Source organism: Mirounga leonina, unplaced genomic scaffold (assembly GCF_011800145.1).
Source record: "Mirounga leonina isolate KUSES-001 unplaced genomic scaffold, KU_Mleo_1.0 Mir_154, whole genome shotgun sequence".
NCBI lineage: Eukaryota > Metazoa > Chordata > Mammalia > Carnivora > Phocidae > Mirounga > Mirounga leonina.
In genome coordinates, this window is record NW_023270389.1 from 35,318,401 (window position 1) to 35,339,886 (window position 21,486).

At 37.5% G+C, this 21,486-nt stretch overlaps 1 protein-coding gene across 1 annotated transcript in view; it reads left to right on the forward strand.

Moving 5' to 3' along the window:
- The window catches only part of SYT14 (synaptotagmin 14), a 132,656-nt gene that overhangs the window by 52,620 nt on the left and 58,550 nt on the right, over positions 1-21,486 (forward strand). Inside the window, exons 3-4 of the mRNA XM_035010474.1 lie at positions 15,707-15,978; positions 20,554-21,003. Of these exons, the coding sequence (XP_034866365.1) occupies positions 15,707-15,978; positions 20,554-21,003 (722 nt within the window). The remainder of the gene's footprint in view (positions 1-15,706; positions 15,979-20,553; positions 21,004-21,486) is intronic.

Consider the following 21,486-nt stretch of genomic DNA (forward strand, 5'->3'; position numbering starts at 1 on the left):
AGTGTTCCTTTTCACACTGCATGCTGTCCTCCATCTGAAAACAGTTGTGTCATGTATTCTGTCCAGTTTGGTAGTTGTTTACAGCAGGAAGACTGACCAAACACCAGTTACTCCCTTGTGCATGAAAACAGAAATTGCTTGGGGCGCCTGGGTGGCTCAGTCGGTTAAGCGACTGCCTTCGGCTCAGGTCATGATCCTGGAGTCCCGGGATCGAGTCCCGCATCGGGCTCCCTGCTCAGCAGGGAGTCTGCTTCTCCCTCTGACCCTCCTCCCTCTCATGCTCTCTGTCTCTCATTCTCTGTCTCAAGTAAATGAATAAAATCTTTAAAAAAAAAAAAAAAAGAAAAAAAACAGAAATTGCTTGATATTATTTTTAATCATTCATTAATATTAAATATTGTCTGTAGATAAAATTGAATAACATTGAACACAAAGCTAAAATGAGAAACAAAAATATTGAATGAAATTGACATAATTTGGGGGCATGCTTTCAAAATTCATCTAGGAGTCTAATTTATCAAAAATCTTGCCTTTTTCAATTTGGAAAAGAATCAGACTTAAAATATATAAAGTTAAATTTTAGAAGTCATGGTATTTACTGCATATTTGTGTTTTAACTTGTATTGGGGATTTAATGTTTTCAGGCCCCAGAGCCATTCTAGGTGACACCAGTCTGCCAGTCTCTCTCAAGTCCTTACATCCAGCCAGACCATTGGCAACCCAGTCATTGAGATCAACTCTTACTCTAAGCAAAGTTGAAAACCAAATGGGCTATTAAGAATTCTGTCCACCGAGATTTTCCTTCCATATTGTTTTTCAGGGCCTCCTCTGAAAGGATTATAATATTAGAACATTTCACTTCTGATGGTTTTGGCATATCACTAAACATAATGTTTTAACCCTCAGTTAGCCCTCACTAGTCATACTGTACTCACGAGGCAATGCATGCGGGTTAAGCAAAATACAGCAGGCGTACCTATAATACCTGCCTGTGCCTTCAGAGCTTACTCGGTCCTCATCCAGTATCTGCTAGTTTCCCTTGATGATGGAGTGCAGCTTGACATCCCCAACTTTATAGCTAGATGAGCACATGCTATCTACTTCCTCCTGGACAGTAGCTACCTGGCATCTCTTGATCCTCCAGTTAGTTTCTGTTTCATATTAATAGTAGGCCAGGAGTTGTTTCTCAAAACAAACAGACCACTTCTCATTTCACTTGAACTGACTATGATCTTTAACAAAACCTAAAAGTCAAGAAATGAGAGACCGTGAATTGATTTTTCACTCAGAAAATAGATGTACTGAGCAAGATTGTACTGGTAGAAAGTCAGTAGTTCTATGTGAAATATAGTTTGATTCAGAAATTATTTCAAACCACCAGGAAAATAAGGTGAGAAAGATTAAGGGTTTTAAGTCATGGTACAAAAATAATCTGAACTCTGTCTTGTAATAAAATGTGTTTGGAGGTGCAAAAAATCATAATTTAAAAAATCTGTTCAGTTCCTCTGCCCATTTTTAATTGGATTGGTGGTTTTTTTCATGCTGAGTTTTGTAAGTTCTTTGTATATTTTGGATATTAACCCCTTATCGGATATGTCATTTGCAAATATCTTCTCCCGTTCAGTGTAGGTTGTCTTTTTGTTTTGTTGATGGTTTCCTTCGCTGCACACAAGGTTTTTATTTTTGTGTAATCCCAGTAGTTTAATTTTGCTTTTGTTTCCTTTGCCTAAGGAGACATATCTAGAAAAATGTTTCTATGACCGATCTCAAAGAAATTGCTGCCTGTGTTTTCTTCTAGGAGTTTATGGTTTCAAGTCTCACATTTAGGTTTTTTGTTTTGTTTTGTTTGCTTGCTTGTTTGTTTTTACCCATTTTGAGTTTATTTGTGTATGGTACAAGGAAGTGGTCCAGTTTTATTCTTTTGCATGTAGCTGTCCAGTTTTCCCAACACCATTTGTTGAAGAGAATGTCTTTTCCCTGTTGTATATTCTTGTTTCCTTTGTTGTAGATTAATCAACTATGTAAGTGTAGGCTTATTTCTGGGCTCTCTATTCTGTTCCATTGATCTATATGTCTGTTTTTTATGCTAGTACCATACTATAGCTTTGTAGTATATCTTGAAATCTAGGATTATGATACCTTTAACTTTGTTCTTCTTTCTTGAGATTGCTTTGGCTATTCAGGGTCTTTTATGGTTTCATACAAATTTTAGTTTTATTCTAGTTCTATGAAAAAATGTTGGTATTTTGATAGGGATTGCATTAAATATATAGATTGCTATGGGTAGCATATACCAAATACCAATAATATATGAATACTGTGTTTAATATATACAGAATACTGTAGCACTTCAAAGAGGTAAATATCTAGTGGGGAATATAGAGAAAATATAAGTGGTTGATAAAGATGTCCTCCTCCCTATGCAAATTAAAACAAGATACTAACTTTTACCCATCAGATTGGCAATAAGCTTTAAAATCTTAGAAGCAAAAGTGTCGGGGCGCCTGGGTAGCTCAGTCAGTTAAGTGTCTGCCTTCGGTTCAGGTCATGATCTCAAAGTCGTGAGATCAAGCCCCGCATTGGGCTCCCTACTCAGTGGGGAATCTGCTGATCCCTCTCCCTCTGCCCACTTGGCCTCTCTCTCTCTCTCTCTCTCGGCCTCACTCTCTCAAATAAAATAAATAAAGTATTTTAAATTAAAAGAAGCAAGAATGTCAGCAAAGATATGGCAAAAAAAAAAAAAATATATTGAGTCCTCCAATGAATTCTACCATCAGAGCTTCTTAATACTTTTAAGCATCATCACCTACTACAGACATTTGAAGACCATTTGGTTTGCTGGGTCTTTAAAGGTCAAGTGTAAAGCTCATTTCACCGTACCCTGGATCATCTAAAGAGACTTCTGTTGTTCTGGGTGCTACTCAAGGCTAAAAGCTTTTTATTTTACCTAGTAGATGGATCAAAGCTGTATACTCAGCTATGGAATGTGCTGTTTTCAGAGTGTAAAAAGGCCAACGAAACTTTTTGTCTCCTTCTTAGTGGGACACAGACAAGGGGTAGGAAATTCTCTTTGACGTTGGGAGGAATATTCCATCATACTCCTGTATTCTCAGGAACTTTACTGAGGAGGCAAGTCCTTGTAATTTCATAAGATTGAGTTCTCAATTCTGTCACACATGTATATTTTACCAAGGCACTTCAATCCCTCAAGTCTCCTACTCTCCAGGTCCTAATAGTTGGCTGTCATTCAGAGGAGGATCAAGGGCATGTAGAATGGGATGTTGAGGCAGCCAAGGTCTCTGCAGAGCAGATTGTGGTATAGAACAAGAATATTTTATTATGTTTCCCTGGGAAGTAGAAGTATTGCTGTCTTTGCCAGGTGAAAACAACATGTTACTTTTGTTCTCTCTGGATTGTTACAAAGGAAAAAGCATTTTCTATGTAAAAGCTACATATCAAATACCAAGGCTGTTTTAATTTGCTTAATAAGGAGACTCCATCTGGAGTGGCAACTCCAGTTAAAGTCATCGTCTAATTAGAAGTTTATGATAATCTGCCACCATTTTTCAAGCTTACTAATTTTCACAGTGACCAAACTAGTGAAGACATTCACCAAACTTGGAATTCTCAAGTCTCTGATGGTAGACTAATCTCTCCTTTTCTCTTGGGATGACTTGTTCCTAGAGAAAGGAAAGTCCAGTGGTTTCTAGCAATCCCTTCCTACACCATATAGCCATTGCTTAGGAAGCCGAAGTGTGGACTCTGCCAATTGCTAATAATAATTCTAATTATAAACCCCTAAACTGAGAGATAACAGCAAAATGATTTCTTAGATTCATTCTTAGGTATTTGGTGTTATCTGGTGCCATTTTATGTGGGATTGTTTTTAAACTTCATTTTTTAATTTTTCATTTGTGTGTGTAGAAATTCAATTGATCTTTTTTACATTGATAACCATATTCAGTGACTTTGCTAAATTTGCTTACTAGCTGTAATAGATTATCTCTAAAGTATTTGGGGATTTCTATATCTCAGTCGTCATCTGAGAGTAAAAACAGTTTTACTTCTTTTTTTCCAATCCTTTTACATCTTTTTCTCACCTTATTGCAATGGCTAGAACTTCCAGTACATTGTTGAATAGAAGTGGTGATAAATAGGCGTCCTTGTCTTATTCCTGATACCAGACGTAACGTTTTCAACATTTCACCATTAAATACGATGTTTGCTGTAGGACTTTCAAAGATACTCTTTATGGGATAAAGGAATTTGCCTTCTATCCCTCATTTGTGCAGAGTAGAGATTTTATCATGAATGGATAATGAATTTTATCAGATGCTTTTTTTTTCAAATGCTTTTAAAAAATTGATTCAATTATCACGTGACTTTTTACCTTTATTCTTTTAATGCAGTAAAAGTAAATCCACCTTGCATTTGTACAATAACTTTATATTCCTGGTATAAACCCAACTTGGTTATAATGTAGTTCCCTGTTTATAGGACCCTGGGTTTCATTTGCTAGTATTTTGTGTAGAATTTTTGTATCTGTGTTCACAAGAGGAATTGGCCTACTCTTTTCTTGTAAGATATTTTATCAGGCTCTGGTAGCTAGTTTATACTAGCTTCATAAGATAATTTCACAAGTGTTCCCTCTTTTTAATATTATCTAAAATATTTTGTATAAAATTGGCGATTTTTCTTCCTTAAATGGTAAATTTGCCTGGACTTTTCTTTGTTAGGAAGGTTTTAAAGTATGAGTTCAGTTTCTGTAATAGGTGTAAGATTATATAATTTTCCTGTTTCTTGGATCTGTTTAGGTTTTTTTTCTTTAGGAATTTGTATCCTATGATTTTCAAATTTTCAAGAGATACAACAGTGTCTTTTTATGGAGAATGTTTTAAACATTCACAAAATTAACAAAAGTTGGAAAAATAGTACCAAAAAATAGTACAAAAAATAGTACAAAATCCTTTTTACCCCTGGAGCTATTTCAGAGTAAGTCGCCCGCTGACCTGATGCTTCATCACCCCCAAATACTTTAGTGTATATTTTCTACAAACAAGAATATTCTCTCACATAACCACAATACAACCATCAAAATAAAGACATTAACATTGGTTTATATAGCCATCTTGTCTTCAGAATCCATTCATGGTCAACAGTTGTCCAGATAGTGTCCTTTAGAGCAAAAGGATCTAGTTCAAAATTATGTTTTGTCATGTCTCTTTAGTCTCCTTTGGGCTAGATCAGTTTTTCAGTCATTCCTTTTTGAAGATTACAGAGCAGTTATTTTTTAGAATATCTGCATTTGTCTGAGATTTCTCATGATTAGATTCAGGTTATGCACCTTTAACTGGAAGGCCAAGGAGGTGGTGCTTATTCCTCTCATTGCATCCTATCAGGTGATGCACACTTTGATTTGTCATGTTATTCCTATTATTCACTTTGATCTCTTCCTTAAGGAAGTATGTACTCTTGATAATTAAGTACTTTGTAACTATGGGCATAAATCTGTTCCTCAAAGTTCTTTCAATTTATTCATATATTTAATCTAGATGGATTAAAATTTTCCTCTTTTCTTCAATGTGTTATAATCAGTTACTTCAACTATTTTTTTTTTTTTTGAAGCTCGAATTGTGGGATTTGTTCAGTGCAAATCACTTCAAGCTGGCGTCTTTGTCTTTTTGATATGTCCCCCTTATTCTCTGAATACATTCTTATTCTCAACTTCTTATCCTAGCCCTGAAATTTGCTGTTTCTTCATGGAGTCCTGGTCCCTTTCAGTGAAGAGTAGATTTAGAAGCCAAGATCTGGGCACTAGATGTGTACACTACTATTCAGGTGGTGTTTTCTTCTTCTTCTTTCTTCTTTCTTCTTCCTTCTTCCTTCTTCCTTCTTCCTTCTTCCTTCTTCCTTCTTCCTTCTTCCTTCTTCCTTCTTTCTTCTTTCTTCCTTCTTCTTCTTCCTTCTTCTTCTTCTTCCTTCTTCCTTTTTTTAATGGTAGCACACTAGAGTTTATTAAACCATGCCTTAGTATAGGCACTGGGGCTTGCCCATGGAGTTCTCGGTGTATAAAGCCCAGATGTTCTGCCAGTTCTCCTTGGGCAGTGACTCCAGGAAATTGACAGCTAAGTGGATGTTATACACAAGCTCATCATCTGTCATCTTCACATGGCCAGTGGCTGCTGCCAGATGCAGCACCTTCTTCCTCTGGAATTTGATGGTGGACTTCACTTCATCCACTTTGGCCACCATGTTCTCATTGTGCATCATCAAGGAAGAGAACTCGCCAGTCTTACTCAGGCCTGGGCCTAGGATTCGTGGGATCTGCTTGATCAGAGATTCTGAAGCCAAAAAGCATCATACTTCTTGGCCAGCTACTGGACAAGCTTCTTGAACACAAGGTTTGAAATCACAACCCTGAGGTCAAGACCTGAGCTGAGATAAAGAGTCGGACACTTAACCAATTGAGCCACCCAGGAGCCCCTGTTGAGGTGTTCTTAAACCCTCTCAGTGGACAGAGCTAGGATACTTCGAAATGGTTTGTATGCATATTATATGCATATTTATGCTGTATTTACCTAATATTTAAAAATTAAGTTCACACTGATATTCTCAATTCTAATCCAAGACCAGAGTTCTAGATTTTCCCCTTTCCATATTGTAACTTCCTTTTCCAACACGGAGAGATAGACCTGGCTTCCATTAAACTTAACATATTTATTATTCAATTAATCGCACCCTCTGTCTGCATGCATGCCCCCTCACCCTATTTGGGCTCTGCTATCCCCTGCAGCCTTTTCTACTTGTGGATGTCCTCATGACCCTCAGAACGTGGGTTCTGACACTCCAGACTAGCATACCATCCACACTGGATGTCCTCACCACCTTACCAAAGCTCTGACTTCCTGCTTGGGCTCGGACACTGTGTTCCAGGACTTCCCCTTTTCCCCACACAGTTGCCTTCCTCACCCCACCTGGGCTCTAACACTACACGCCAGGTTACCCCCACACATGGATACCTTCCCCATCCTGCTTCGGGTCTGGTTTTCCTGTGTCAGGCCAACTGTGCTGATGTACTTCCACAGGTGTGCCTGTGTGGCTTCCCTCTTCTGCATTCCTGGGCTTCAGCAACCCACGCCGGTCCCCCCTCCATGGCTCTGATCCTCCTCGGGCTTTGACTCCCCTTTCCCTCATTGGAGATACACTGCTCACCCCGTTTGGGCTTTGTTGCCCCATGTGAGGCTGCCCCACTGTGGGGAGCCTTCTCATCCTGGTGAGGCTCTGGCTCTCCATGCTGGGCATTTCTCACCCAGCTTGGGCTCCGGCATGCTGTTTAGGGGATGCCCCCTGGATGGGTGCCCTCTTTACCCTATGTGAGCTCTGACACCTCATGCTGGGCTGTCCCTGTATGGACATGGATGCCCTTCTCGTCTCTCTTGGGCTCCAAAATAGTATGCTGGGCTTCTCCCATGGGTAGACATCCTCATCTCACCCAGGCTCTGACAGATGCTACTACCAGTGCAGACTGCTGCCTCCTTCAGCCCCACTGATTAGCTTTAGGACTGGAATTTCCAAAAAAGGAGAGGACAAAAGAAAAGCTTGCTCTCCTTTTAATGTCTGGAGGGTTTGAAATGATGTCCTCCTTCTTATTCCCGATATTAATAATTTATACCATCTCTCTTTCTCTTCCTGACTAGTCTCTTCCAGCAATTCATCGATTTTATTAGTGTTCTCAGTGAGTTTTATTTTGGTTTACTAATGCTCTCTTTTGTGTGTATGTTTTCTATTTTATTTGTGCTCTTTATTATTTCATTCTTTCTCCTTTCTTTGAGTTAACTTGTTTGTTTTTCAAGTTTTTAACTTCTTGAAGTGAGTAAATAGGTCCTTGTTTTCAGCCTTCCTCACTCCCCTTCCTTCCCCAACATAAGCACTTCGGCCCGTAAATTTCCTTCTAAGTATGGCTTTAGCCACATTCCATAAGGATTTTATACAGATTATTTTTTTTAAGATTTTATTTACTTATTTGAGAGTGAGAGCACAAGCAGGGGGAGGGGCAGAGGGAGAGGGAGAAGCAGACTCCCCTCTGAGTGAGGGGCCTGATGGGGAGCTCCATCCCAGGACCCTGAAATCATAACCTGAGCCAAGGCAGATGGCTTAACTGACTGAGCCACCCAGGTGCTCCCAGATTATTTTTATTATCATTATTTAAGTACATTTTCTAATTTCTATTGTGATTTCTTCTTTGACCCATGAATTATTTAGAAGTACATTTTAATTTCTGGTTATTTTATCTAGATTTCTATAGTTTTTTTAGTTATATTTTTGTTTCTGATTTCTAGTTTAATTTCACTGTGGTCAGAAAGTATCTTCTTTATGCTTCCAGTTTTGTGAAATGTGTCGAGCCTTAACTTGTATGTGATCAGTTTTGGCAAATTTTTACAGACACTTGAAAACTGAATTCTGGAGATGTAGAATGTTCACCATTTTTTAGAACTGAAGTTCTGAAGCTTAGAAAACTACTCTCAAATATGTTAAAAACTCCAGGTCATATTCCAGATATGCATGCATCCTGGTTTTTTGTAAGGTAGAAACATACTTAATCTTCTTTTGTGGGTGCTCTGCAATATGCAGGTGGTAAGCTAACATGCTTAAAATATTTCCATGCATGAATCCTTTTATGGATCTATCATTTCCACAAAATAGGGTATGGAATTAGGTTGTAAAATGAGGGAAAAAGTAATAGTAGCTTATCATCATTTTGGTGTTTGATAGTTCTACTAGAAATTTCCCCTTAAGGTTGGATGGTTACAGTGTAATTTAACAACTATAGTATAAATTGTTATTTTATAAAACAGTTGTATTAAAAATTTTCCAATATTCATTAAATTTTAGCCAACTCTTAGTTATTATACTGTGAATATGATATGAAGTAGTTGCCAATTAGAGAAAGAAGATATTGTTGCAAAAGATTGAAAAAGGAAAAATCTTCGTAACTGCGTTTTTTTAAATGAAATTCCTGTTCTGGATACATTTGAGTGTTCTTCACTTTGTAAAGTAAAATGTAAAAGTAAAGTGAAAAGTGAAACGTATGGTATTATTATTTTTAAAACTTTAAGGATTTATATAATACCTTATAATTATATAAATACATAATAAATATATAAATAATATAATTTACATGTTATAAATTTATATATTATATATTTATGTAATTATGAAGTGTCATATAAATATATAATAAATATAAGGTATCCTAATATATATTTATTTATTTATTCTTATTAGTATATTTTATATATCATAAATTATATGTATATAATTTATATGTCCTGATATGTATATTCCAAAATTCACAGCTCTAAAATTTTTTCTCTCAAATCCAGAAACACTAGTGAGGTCTACTCATGGAGCCTACTTAGTATCTTTAAATATCACTAAATGTCTTTTGGGTAACTTATGCCTTGGTCTCTGGAGTGTGGTTACACTGAATCTCAACAAGACCCAGATGACAGGAGCTCAGCTGTGTAAATATATCCTAGTTGGCTGGCAGCTAGACAGGGACCTGATGTAAAAAAAAGCAAACTAAAGGAGGTAAGGTATAAGATTATTACCAGACAGAAGTTAGATTGTGTTGGTTACATGAGAAGGGTTAATACAGTGAAACTGCTATTAAAGAAGAAAGAGCCACAGAGAGAGAAGGTATTTTAATAAAGATGAAAACTGGAATCAGAGTGAAGGATTTGGAAGGCAAGGACTTGATTGTGTTGGTTCTAGCCAATGTCCTTTATCTTCCTTCTTCCTGAACCCTATATTCTTTAGGCATATATTCTTTTGGTTTGTTTCTTTGCTTTGGTTTCATGTGTATATGTATTTTTTTATATATATATATTTTTATTCTTATGTTAATCCCCATGTATATGTATTTTTATACTCCCAATTAGTGTATAAGCTTTTGAAAGGGAAGTGTTTAGTCATTCTTTACTTTTCTTTTTCCAGTTTTACTGAGATATAATCAATATATGACATATTAGTTCAAGGTATTTGCACAACATACGATGTGATATATATACATGTTGCAAAATGACTACCCCAGTAAGTTTAGTTAACATCGGTCACCTCACATAGTTAGACATTTTTTTCTTCTAATAAGAACTTTGAAGATCTTGGGGCGCCTGGGTGGCTCAGTCTGTTAAGTGTCTGCTTTCAGCTCAGGTCATGATCCCATGGTCCTGGGATCGAGTCCCGTCGGGGCTCCCTGTTCTGCGGGGAGCCTGCTTCTGCTTCTCCTTCTCCCTCTGCCTCTGCTCCTCCTGATTGTATGCTCTCTCTCTCCTATCTCTTTCTGTCAAATAAATAAATAAATAAATCTTTAAAAAAAAAAGAACTTTAGGGGCGCCTGAGTGGCTCAGTTGTTAAGCGTCTGCCTTCAGCTCAGGTCATGATCCCAGGGTCCTGGGATCGAGCCCCGCATCGGGCTCCCTGCTCGCCGGGAAGCCTGCTTCTCCCTCTCCCACTCCCCCTGCTTGTGTTCCTGCTCTCGCTGTCTCTCTGTCAAATAAATAAAATCTTTAAAAAAAAAAAAAAGAACTTTGAAGATCTTCTCCTTTAGCATCTTTCAAGTCTACAATACATTATTGCTGTCACCATGCTGTACATTACTTTCCAGGACTTATTTATCTTATAACTGGAAAGCCCCTTCACACATTTCATTCACTACCCCCCCATCCCCACCTCTAGCAATGACCGATCTGTTCTCTATATCTGTGAGTTCAGATTTTGTAGATTCTACATATAAGTAACATCATACAGTATTTTTCTCTCCTGACTTATTTCACTTGCCCTCAGGGTTCATCTGTGTTGTCGCAGATTCAGGATTTTCTTCTTTTTTTGGATGAATAACAGTCCAGTGTGTCTTTCTTTATCCATTCATCCATTGATGGACACTTAGGTTGTTTGCATGTTTTGACTATTATAAGTAATACTGCAGTGAACATGGGGTGCAGGTATCTTTTTGAGATAGTGATTTCATTTTCTTCAGATAAATACCCAGAAGTAGAATTGCTCGATCATATGGTAGTTCTATTTTTAATTTTTTGAGGAATCTCCATACTGTTTTAAAACTGGTTTTACCAGTTTACATTCCCACCAACAGTGTACAAGGGTTCCATTTTCTCCCCATCCTAGCCAGCATTTGTTATCCATTGTCTTTTTGATATTAGGCATTCTAACAGGTGTGAAATATCTCATTATGCTTTTGATTTGCATTTCCCTGATGATTAGTGATGTTGACCACCTTTTCATATACCTATTGGCCATTTGGATGTCTTGTTTGAAAAAAATGTGTTTAGTTCCTCAGCCCATTTTTTAATCAGATTGTTATTTTGCTGTTAAGTTGGAGGAGTTATTTATATATTTTGAGTATTAACCCTTTATTGGATATATTATTTGTAAATATTTTCTCCCACTCCATAGATTGCCTATAATTTTTTTGATGGCTTTCTATGCAGAAGCTTTTTATTTTGATATAGTCCCACTTGTTTATTTTTGCTTCTGTTGCCTTTACTTCTGGCATTATCAAGACCAGTGTGAAGGAGCTTATTCCCTATGTTTTCACTTAAGATTTATAGTTTCAAGCTTTATAGTCAAGTCTTTATTCCATTTTGAGTTGGTTTTTTGTTTATAAGAAAGTGATTCAGTTTCATTAGTTTGCATGTGACTGTCCAATTTTCTCATCACCATCTATTAAAGAGATTTTCCTCTCCCCATTGTATATCCTTGGCTCTTGTAATAAATTAATTGGCAATATATGTGTTTATTTCTGGGCTGTCTATTCTGTTGATCTGTGTATCTGTTTTTATGCCAATGCCATACTCTTTTGACTACTGTAGGTTTTTAATATAGTTTGAAATCAGGAAGCATGATATCTCCAGTTTTGTTTTTCTTTTTCAAGATTGCTTTGGCTTTTGGAGTCTTCTGTGGTTCCATACAAAGTTTAGAACTGTTTTTTTCTTTCTGTGAATAAATGGCAGTGGAATTTTTATGGAGTTCACTTTGAATCTGTAGAGTGCTTTGAGTAATATGGACATTTTAACAATACTATTTCTGCCAATCCATTTGCATAAAATATCTTTGCATTTGTTTTGTGTCTTTTACAATTTCTTTCATCAATATCTTACAGTTCTTAGTGTATGGTGCAGGTAGATCTTTCATCTCCTTGACTAAATTTATTCGTAAGTATTCTGTTCTTTTTGATGCAAATTGTAAATGGAATTTTAAAAAATTTCTTTCCTGATAGTTTGTTGTTAGTATATAGAAATGCAACTGATTTTTTATATTGATTTGTGTCCTACAACTTTATTGAATTCATTTATTAGTCCTAACAGTTTTTTAGTGGAGTCTTTAGGGTTTTTTATATATAATATGTCATCTGGAAATAGAGACAGTTTTACTTCTTTTCCAATTTGGATGCCTTTTATTTCTTTTCTTGCTTAATTGCTCTGGCTAGGATTTCCACGTGGTAAGAGTCAGCATCCTTGTCTTGTTCTTTATCTTAGAGGAGAAGCTTTCACTGTTGAATATACTGTTAGCTGTGGGTTTGTTGTATATGGCCTTTATTATGTTGATTAACGTTCTCTCTACCCAGTTTCTTGAGAGTTTTTGTCACGAATGGATGTTGAATTTTGTCAAATGCTTTTTCTACATCTATTGTGATAATCATATGTTGTTTATCCTTTATTTTGTTAATGTGTTGTATTGCATCACTTGATTTACAGATGTCTAACCACCCTTGAATCCCTGGAATAGATCCCAATTAATCATATTGTGTGATGCCTTTCATGTATTGTTGAATTTGGTTTGTTGATATTTTGTTAAGAATTTTTGCATCTATATTTATTAGGAATATTGGCCTGTAGTTTTCTTGTAGTGTCCTTGTCTGGATTTGGTATCAGGGTAATGCTGACGTGGTAAAATGAGTTGGGAAGTGTTCCCTCCTCTTCTGTTTTTTGTAAGAGTTTTTTTTTTTTTTTTTTAAAGATTTTATTTATTTATTTGAGACAGAGAGAATGAGAGACAGAGAGCATGAGAGGGAGGAGGGTCAGAGGGAGAAGCAGACTCCCTGCCGAGCAGGGAGCCCGATGCGGGACTTGATCCCGGGACTCCAGGATCATGACCTGAGCCGAAGGCAGTCGCTTAACCAACTGAGCCACCCAGGCGCCCTGTTTTTTGTAAGAGTTTGAGATGAGTTAGTATTAATTCTTCTTTAAGTTTTGGTAGACTTCACCAGTGAAGCCATCTGGCCCTGGACATCTGTTTGTTGGGAGGTTATTGATTACTGGTTTAATCTCCTTACTAGTTATTGGTCTGTTCAGATTTTCTATTTCTTCATGATTCAATCTTGGTAGCTAGTATGTTTCTAGGAATTTATGTTTCTTCTAGGTTGTCCAATTTGTTGTCATATACTTTTTCATAATAATCTTGTATGATCTTTTATATCTGTGGTTTCAGTTGTAACGTCTCTATCTTCATACCTGATTTTATTCATTTAAGTTCTTTCTCTTTTTTTCTTGGTGAGTGGCATCTACTCTCTCTCATGTAAATATGGACATTGAAGCTGACTCCATCCCCAGCTTCACTTTGATGGCTACTGATTAATCTAAGTCAATTGTGGTGATCCCATCCTCCCTGCCTTAAGAGATGGTTTGAGGAATAGATATGTACCCAATTCTCTCCAGTGTGACCTGTGAGATAATATGCTGGGCAATCAGGTCTGAGATCTGGGAAAGATCACCTCTCTTTTAAAAAAAATAAAGGTAAAGGAAAAGATGTATGCCGACTCCTAAAACCACTACATTGGGAAATTTTTAATTGACTTCCTGTTACAGCAAATATTAGGTATTACCATTTAATTTATAATTCAATGGCTGATTAAATATACATTTTTAATGAGGGGGGATATTGGTTAAATAATTTTAGAAGTATCAATAGATAGTATATTTGGAAACAGAAAATCCAACTGTCACTGTTTTCTTGTTATGTTTTTTAACCTAGAGGGATTTGTCTTAGGCTTCAGAAAGTTTGGCGATAGCTACCTAGTGATGTTTCAGTTACCCAGATACTCTCTATTTTTCTGCTTCCTTCTCCTTAGCTTTCATTGTCATGCTTGTATACTTCATGGTTATAAGATGGCTACCGCAGCTCCAGGCAGGAAGAAAAAGAAGGGACAAAAAGTGCCTGCCAGTTAAGTCTGCCTGCTTTTATCAGGAAAACCAAAGGTTTCCTGGAAGCCCCTCTCTGAAATCTGGGATATTTATTTGCTACTAAGTGCAGTGTATCAATTTAATCTATCTTCCCTTCTCAAATTTAGCTTCAAGTATGTTAATTCCGTAACTTTTTTATTTTTTGCTTGTGTTTTATAAACTAAAGTTGGTATGTTAGACTCACTAGGTAAGATGTTTAGTTTTCTTTTTCTAAAATTTGCTTCTGAGCAAATATGTAAATTTGTGCTAAGTTCATGCAAATTAATATTTTTCATTGAACCAGGCATTGTGATAATTTTTAAATGAGCTTTGTATTTCTTATGTAAAGTTTTACTATCTTAGGAAGAACAGAAGACCTATTGAGCGTTTGAACTGAACTCCATTATAAGAATTATAATACAAAATACCTTTTTTCAGGGCCCCTTTTAAGAACGGAGATTCACAGTCCATTAAAAGAAAAAACGAGTAGTATTTAAATTTAATACCTGATATTGCATTCAGGATTTATCTACAGAGACTTAGCTACTCTTAAATTGTATACTCAGCTCTATTTTTTTACATCCCCCTCCTCCCCCCACCTCTATCCTGTTCACAGACCTATTTATTCTGAGCTCCTGAGACAGATCATTGAGGTAAAAATTAAAAGGATAATTTAAGACTACAAGAAAATGTGGTTTCAGATTCATTGCTGGAGGTAGAGATGCCTGCTGTAGACAAGGTGGAGCCATATACTTTAGAAGGGGGAGAGAGACACAGTGGGGGCAGGGAGCGGCACTGGGGGCAGGGGGCCACGGCAGGGGTGGGGCAGGGAGAGCCACAGTGGGGCAGGGAGCAGCCACGTGATTATGGAGACTGGCTGAAATGCAGCATTCGGTTTCTGCTCGTTAATGGGGATTAGGCCTGGGTTCACAGTGCACCTCATTTTAGGATTCTGGATCTCATGTGGATGTGGAGAAATAGTTTCTGACATGGCTGAGCTGAGTGCTAGTTTAAGTCCATCCCCTTAGCTGAAGAAAATAAATGAGGTTTTTATGTTTGTGGTCCCTCCCGTATTTGTACCTAGTGTAGCTAGAGAGGCCCCACATCATAGGGTAGTAGGCAAAATATGTGTATGCTTCCGGATTGTTGTGAAAGAAAGAACTAAATAAATAAGCTAGTTCACTAATATTTATCACTCTCCCATCTTTGTGGTCTATAACAGCATCTCTCCACGTATGTGACTTTTATTTTTCCTAATCTTACTGTGCAGGAGGAGAGGAGTGGGAGACCAGGCTATTTTACTTCTGCGTCTCTCCGTTAGGGAAGAAGGAAACTCGCAAGTGAATCTACTAGTTATGTTGCCACAAATTTCTTGATCCAGTTTTCTTAAAGTTATTTACAGTAATTGTGGACTGTACTGCATGTTGAGGCTAATTGGAAACAGTGACCAGATTCTTAATCATTGTCAGGAAACTGCATTCAGAGAATGAGAAGAACACCCCCACTGGATGAATTGCAGCCACCACCATATCAGGATGACAGTGGTTCTCCCCATCTCTCATGTACGCCCTCAGAAATTGGGGACAGTAAATGTGAATTTTCCCACTGCAGCAACAGTCCAAGATGCTCATATAACAAGTGCCCAAGTGAAGGAAGCATAGGTCGTGAAATAGAAAGTTTTCCTAATAAAGGATATGAAGAAGATGTTCCAAGCGACAGCACCGCAGTCCTGAGCCCGGAAGTAAGTAACACAACACCTAGAGCTTTTTACGTGCATGTTATTGGAGGACGATAACCCTGTGCTTCTCCTCTCGGTAAGAAGGTTTTATCGCTCTCCTGTCCTTTGTGGCTTACGTACCAGTGTTATCCTGGATCTCCTCTTTATCCGGCGGACTTACCAGGACTGTCCGAATCCTTCTCCACCCACCCGCCTCCCTTTTCTCCAAAAGGAAGATGGGTAGCTAAAAATGAGAGCAGTTCACAAGATACTGAAACATATTATCTTCCCTAGGTTTCAACCTCAAGATAGGTCTTTCTATTTTCACATTTTATACAAAACATTCTGGAATTACTTAAATGTTTCTTTCATCTTGAGGTTCCTATTTATGTGCTTTTTATTTTTAAAATTATTTTATTTGGGATATTTTTACATAGGGGAGATTGCTCATTCGTGTTTTATAGTTTTTCAAAAATGATGATTTTGCATTTTCATATCGTGGAATATGGAAGGGATAAGTGATGTTCAGCTTTACTAATGAAACTTGAATGCATGGCATCATGTGTTTAGAGTCGTTTGTGTTTTAAGTTATTTCCTATTTTGAAGCAAAAATGTGAATATAACAATAAAAATAGGTGTGTTGAACTTTTGAAGTCTCTCCATGTCTAGAAAGGATTTGTTTTAATCTTCCTTTTATGATGAAAACGGTAAAGGTAATTTAAAGGTTTCCATTAGGTAGTATGTGCTTTTAGGATTTATTTCTTTCAGATTGTAGGTTTTTACAACTTTTGTCCCAGACAACATTTCACAATACTATAGTGTGTCAGTGTTCTTACTGGGTGAATTTTCATCTACCACCCAAAACTAAATAATGGAAGTAGAGCTATGAACAGAATTCCCTTAATTTTAAGTTTTTCTTATATAATTTCTAAAAACACATTTTATCTGTTACTACTTTTCTACTATTTCTAGTGTTCTAATATAGTATCTAACTTAGAAGAAAATTCCACATTGGGATTTTAAGTTTAATCCATCAGGATTCCACGATCTTCCCCAAGAATCCTTCCCTGTGCCCTGTGCCTGAACATGTCGAGACCACTGTTGTATAGACTTACCTGCCCCAGAGCTGGCCGGCAAGCTGGCAGCCAAGCCTGGATCGTGGAATTAACAACAACAGTGGCTGGCCACGATTATGCCAGAGATTTTGCTATAAGCTTCACAGTCAGCACATTCCATGTTAGTAATCTCATCTTCAGGAAGTTACTTCCACTTTACAAACGAAAACATTCAGACTCAGAGAGTGAAGCAGTTTGCCCGCCCATAAGCGCCTCTCAGATGGTGGCGCTATCATCCAAACCCAGGTCCGACCGCACACAGGGCTCTTACCGACTAGATCCTTTTGCCCCTCTTGACCTAAATCATTGTGTGGGAAATTACTTCGATGCATCTGTACCCTCCCAGTACACCACCAGACAAGCTATTTCGGAGGACTTGTGGACCAAATTCAGATGCTTAGATTACGTGTGTGTGTGTGTGTGTGTGTGCGTGCATGTACGTGTGTGTGTTTTAATCTGTTTCAAATATAAAGAAGTAAGAGGAGCAAGATGAGCTAGGTGTTAACACACTTAGAATAGGAAGCCAGGAGGTACAGGTGGCAGGAACACACCGTGTGAGCCTTGATTTAAGTATTGCCCATATGTCCCTGTCATTCTTTCTGCCCCATCAGTGTTCCCTTTATACGGTGTGATGACAAGGGCAAGAGTTGAGATTTTGTTAGGTAAATCTGTACACCCAGCGCGGAGCTTGTACTCACGACCCCCACCCAGATTGGGAGTCACATGCCCCACTGGCTGAGCCAGCCAGGTGCCCCAAGAGTCAAGATTTGAACAGGGGTGCCAAGGGCCAAAAACTTTGTTTTCTGAGAGAGATGCAGGGACAGGTACTCCTGGTCATCAGTGAAACTTGCCAGTTAGCCTTTTTATTTGCGTTTCTGCTTAAGGAACACATGGGTGACACAGCTGTTAGCTTAGAGGTGATGTGATCATGGCGTGGGCTTCACACCCCTTTCTCAAGGTAGTGCTCATTTGTTCTATAATATGTTTATTATGTCTATCTTTGGCATATATTCCAAGTTATTAACTTAGTTAATATCTGTAGTTACTGTATCTTCTGAATTTTGCCTGTCTCTCAAGTTACTTCCTTATTCATTATTTATAGTTAATACAACCTTTGAGTTTTGCCCATATTTCAGAAGTTGCCAGCTTGCTCTCTGTTAACACTGATGAGTCTCTTGTATGCTGCTTGTTTTGTGTCTCTACAGCAGAATTGAATATATTCAAACAGTACAGCAAATGCAGATTATATCAATAACTAGGTGCTTTTATAGCCTATTAGTACAAAGCCCAGTCTGGTGTTTTTTCAAGTTTATTTTGCTTCCTACTGTTCCTTTAATAGATATTATTTATCAAATAGAAAATTCTTACTTTCTTCTTGGTTTATCCAGGATATAGCTATGTTAGAGCCCATCCACATAAATGACTGAACTGAAATAGGAGTGAGGGTTCCGGAAAGTTCCCTGGTAAGGAGGTCACAGACTGTCGACTACCTGTTGCTAGCTAACAATGATTCAAAACTTTATTTCAGACACCTTGAAAGGAAGAATTATTTTCTAGTTGTCTGTTACAGAACACAAATAGTAGTTTTTATCTGTAAGGCTCCCCCCTTTTAACCCTCTCTAGGACCTTATGAAATTTTTTACTTCCTTGAAAATCCTAGCTATTATGATACTATTTTAGAAAACATTTCATTGAAAAATCAAAGCCATGTAATTAATCATCTTTGATTGCCAGTTATGAAGTGGCATACATTAAACCATTTTTCTCTAGGCTGTCAGTTTTTTTGACAGAATAAGAATACGTTACCCTGATTTCATCATATTCCATTTAAAAAAAACCTGAATTCTTCTTTAAGAGTTTGTTGCCTCTCCCCAAGTATTCTTCATTTGTTATCTTTCTTTTCATACATGGTACCAAGCCGGTCACCATAAGTAGACGTGTAAGATTTATAAGGTAAAAGACCTGAATATTTTTGGTTCTCTACTGTACCGCCCCCCCCACCTAAACTATGGCCTGGCACACAGTATAATAGGTACGTGTTAAACTGCTTTAAGAAGAGACCAATACGGTGGCTAAAAACCACCAAAGATTGCCTTTCATTTAACGACAGTCCAGGGTCCAGTGTGAGTAGGTGGCTTTGCTCTACAACATCATTCAGGGACCCAGGGTTTTGATGCCATTGTTGGGTTTTGTCACTCTGCCGTCCCCTAGAGTACTGTCCTAGTCCACCTGGTCCAGGCAGAGCCACATCCTACCCGCGTGTCTGCTTGTGGGAAGACTGAGAAAGAGTGAAGGGCTAGTAATGCCTTGTGTAAACCTGATCTGGACATTTCAGACGTAACTTCTGTTTGCCTCCCATTGACCAAGGCTGAGTCTCATGAGCGTATCAGCCATAAGGCAAGTATGGAAGTACAGGCTCTTGCCAGGCAGTATTTTTCTGCCTAAAACTCAGGTAGGTCTAATGAGAAATGCAAAAAGGGAAGACTGGGACTAATAGTTTAGTGACTGCTACCATAGGCACTAAGAACAAGCTCAGCAACAGTTAGAAAATTGCAAAATCTGTCCACATTTCAAAATAAAAAACATTTAAGATTTATTAAAATACCTGAAGGGGCAAAGTAGTTATAGTTGAAAGGTCAGAGACCTGGGTTTGGCGCTGTTGGTAACTAGCCGACACTCCTGTTACCTTCCAGGGAGTTAGACTGGCAGGAATTTGAGACAGCTCCGGGTAAATTGGGTATAATTTCTTTCAAACTTATAATCAAAATGTATAGTTTCAGTCTTTCTTGAACTTTTGAAATGTGTAGTCATCAATTTTCAGCAGTAATTAACATTAAGAAATCATACATAGTTTTAAACTCAGATTAAAAGTTAAAGTGTAAAAAAGTGTGTGTGTGTGTGTGTGTTACGGAAAATAAGTGTTCAGCTGCAAATATTTTTGAGGCCTTTGGATTTATCCTTTCATATTTCACATTTCCATTGATTTCCAAGCCTGTATGTGTTTACATTCTATTACAGATAGAGGCGTTTTAGAACAGACTTAAATGGGACCAAATTTTTCGATGGCATTACACTCGTATTTATGTTATCTCTCTCGCCAGCCTAATACTGAGCTGTCAGTTGTGTTGTTTATAATGTCGGAAGTAAAATATAGTAGTTTCCTACAAAAAGAGATACACATTGAAGTATATATTTTCAGTTCTCATCATGAAGACATATATCCAACTTTCTCAAAATTGTGATGGGGGATACTAAATTCTTTGTCTTTGTTACAGTAAGTTTGTGAGTTTAACCTACCACTTTTCCCACCCTGGCCCTGTAGAGGCGCTTTTGATGGTAGTTGACCGTTAATTACTCTTTCTTTCTGACAGCAAATCAAGACAGTTTTCACATCATCTCCCTAAAGAAATATCAGGTGTTTATTTACATGCTAGATTAAATGATAGAGCTAAAAACTGAAAACATTTAAATTTGCTTTTCTCAGGATATGTCAGCTCAAGGATCATCGTCACAGCTTCCTAAACCTTTTGATCCTGAGCCAGAAGCTAAATACGGCACACTGGATGTGACTTTTGACTATGACTCCCAAGAACAGAAGCTTCTGGTAACAGTGACGGCTGTCACAGATATCCCAACACATAACAGGACAGGTGGCAACTCATGGCAAGTACACCTTGTTCTTCTACCTATAAAGAAACAGAGAGCAAAAACCAGCATCCAGAGAGGACCATGCCCTGTCTTCACAGAAACATTCAAATTTAATCACGTTGAATCTGAGATGATTGGAAATTATGCAGTTCGGTTTAGACTATACGGTGTGCATCGCATGAAAAAAGAAAAGATTGTGGGGGAAAAGATTTTTTATTTAACAAAATTGAATCTTCAAGGGAAAATGTCATTACCTGTGATACTGGAGCCTTCTTACAATCATTCTGTGAGTATCTGATCAAAAAGCCTGAAGACGGTTTACGTCATGCTGTGTAACATATACATAATTTTTAAAAGCCATGATCAACCCAACAACTTTCTCAGTTTTTTGCATGTGATAGTCATACCTTTACAAAATTTCTAAGCCCTGGCTAGGTAGGTATAGTTTTTCCTCCTTCTGGAAAAGTTGCCCTTGAAGATTATATGTGATTCATTTTATGTATTTTATCCTTCACAGGGTCTGGTGCTGTGTCTTACACGTTTGTTCCTTGGTTATATATTTATTAGATGATTAACTATGACATCAAGTGAACTCCTTGTAGAATTTATTGTTTTCTTTCCAGGTTAAAACGAAGGGCTCTAGCAAGACCGAGCCCTGTATCTTACTTAATATAGTGCAGAAATTATTTACTTTTATAGAATATATACCGCTGCCCAGCTCATGACTGATTATCTTTCCAGAACTCCTGTGAACTTATTTTTAAAGGTT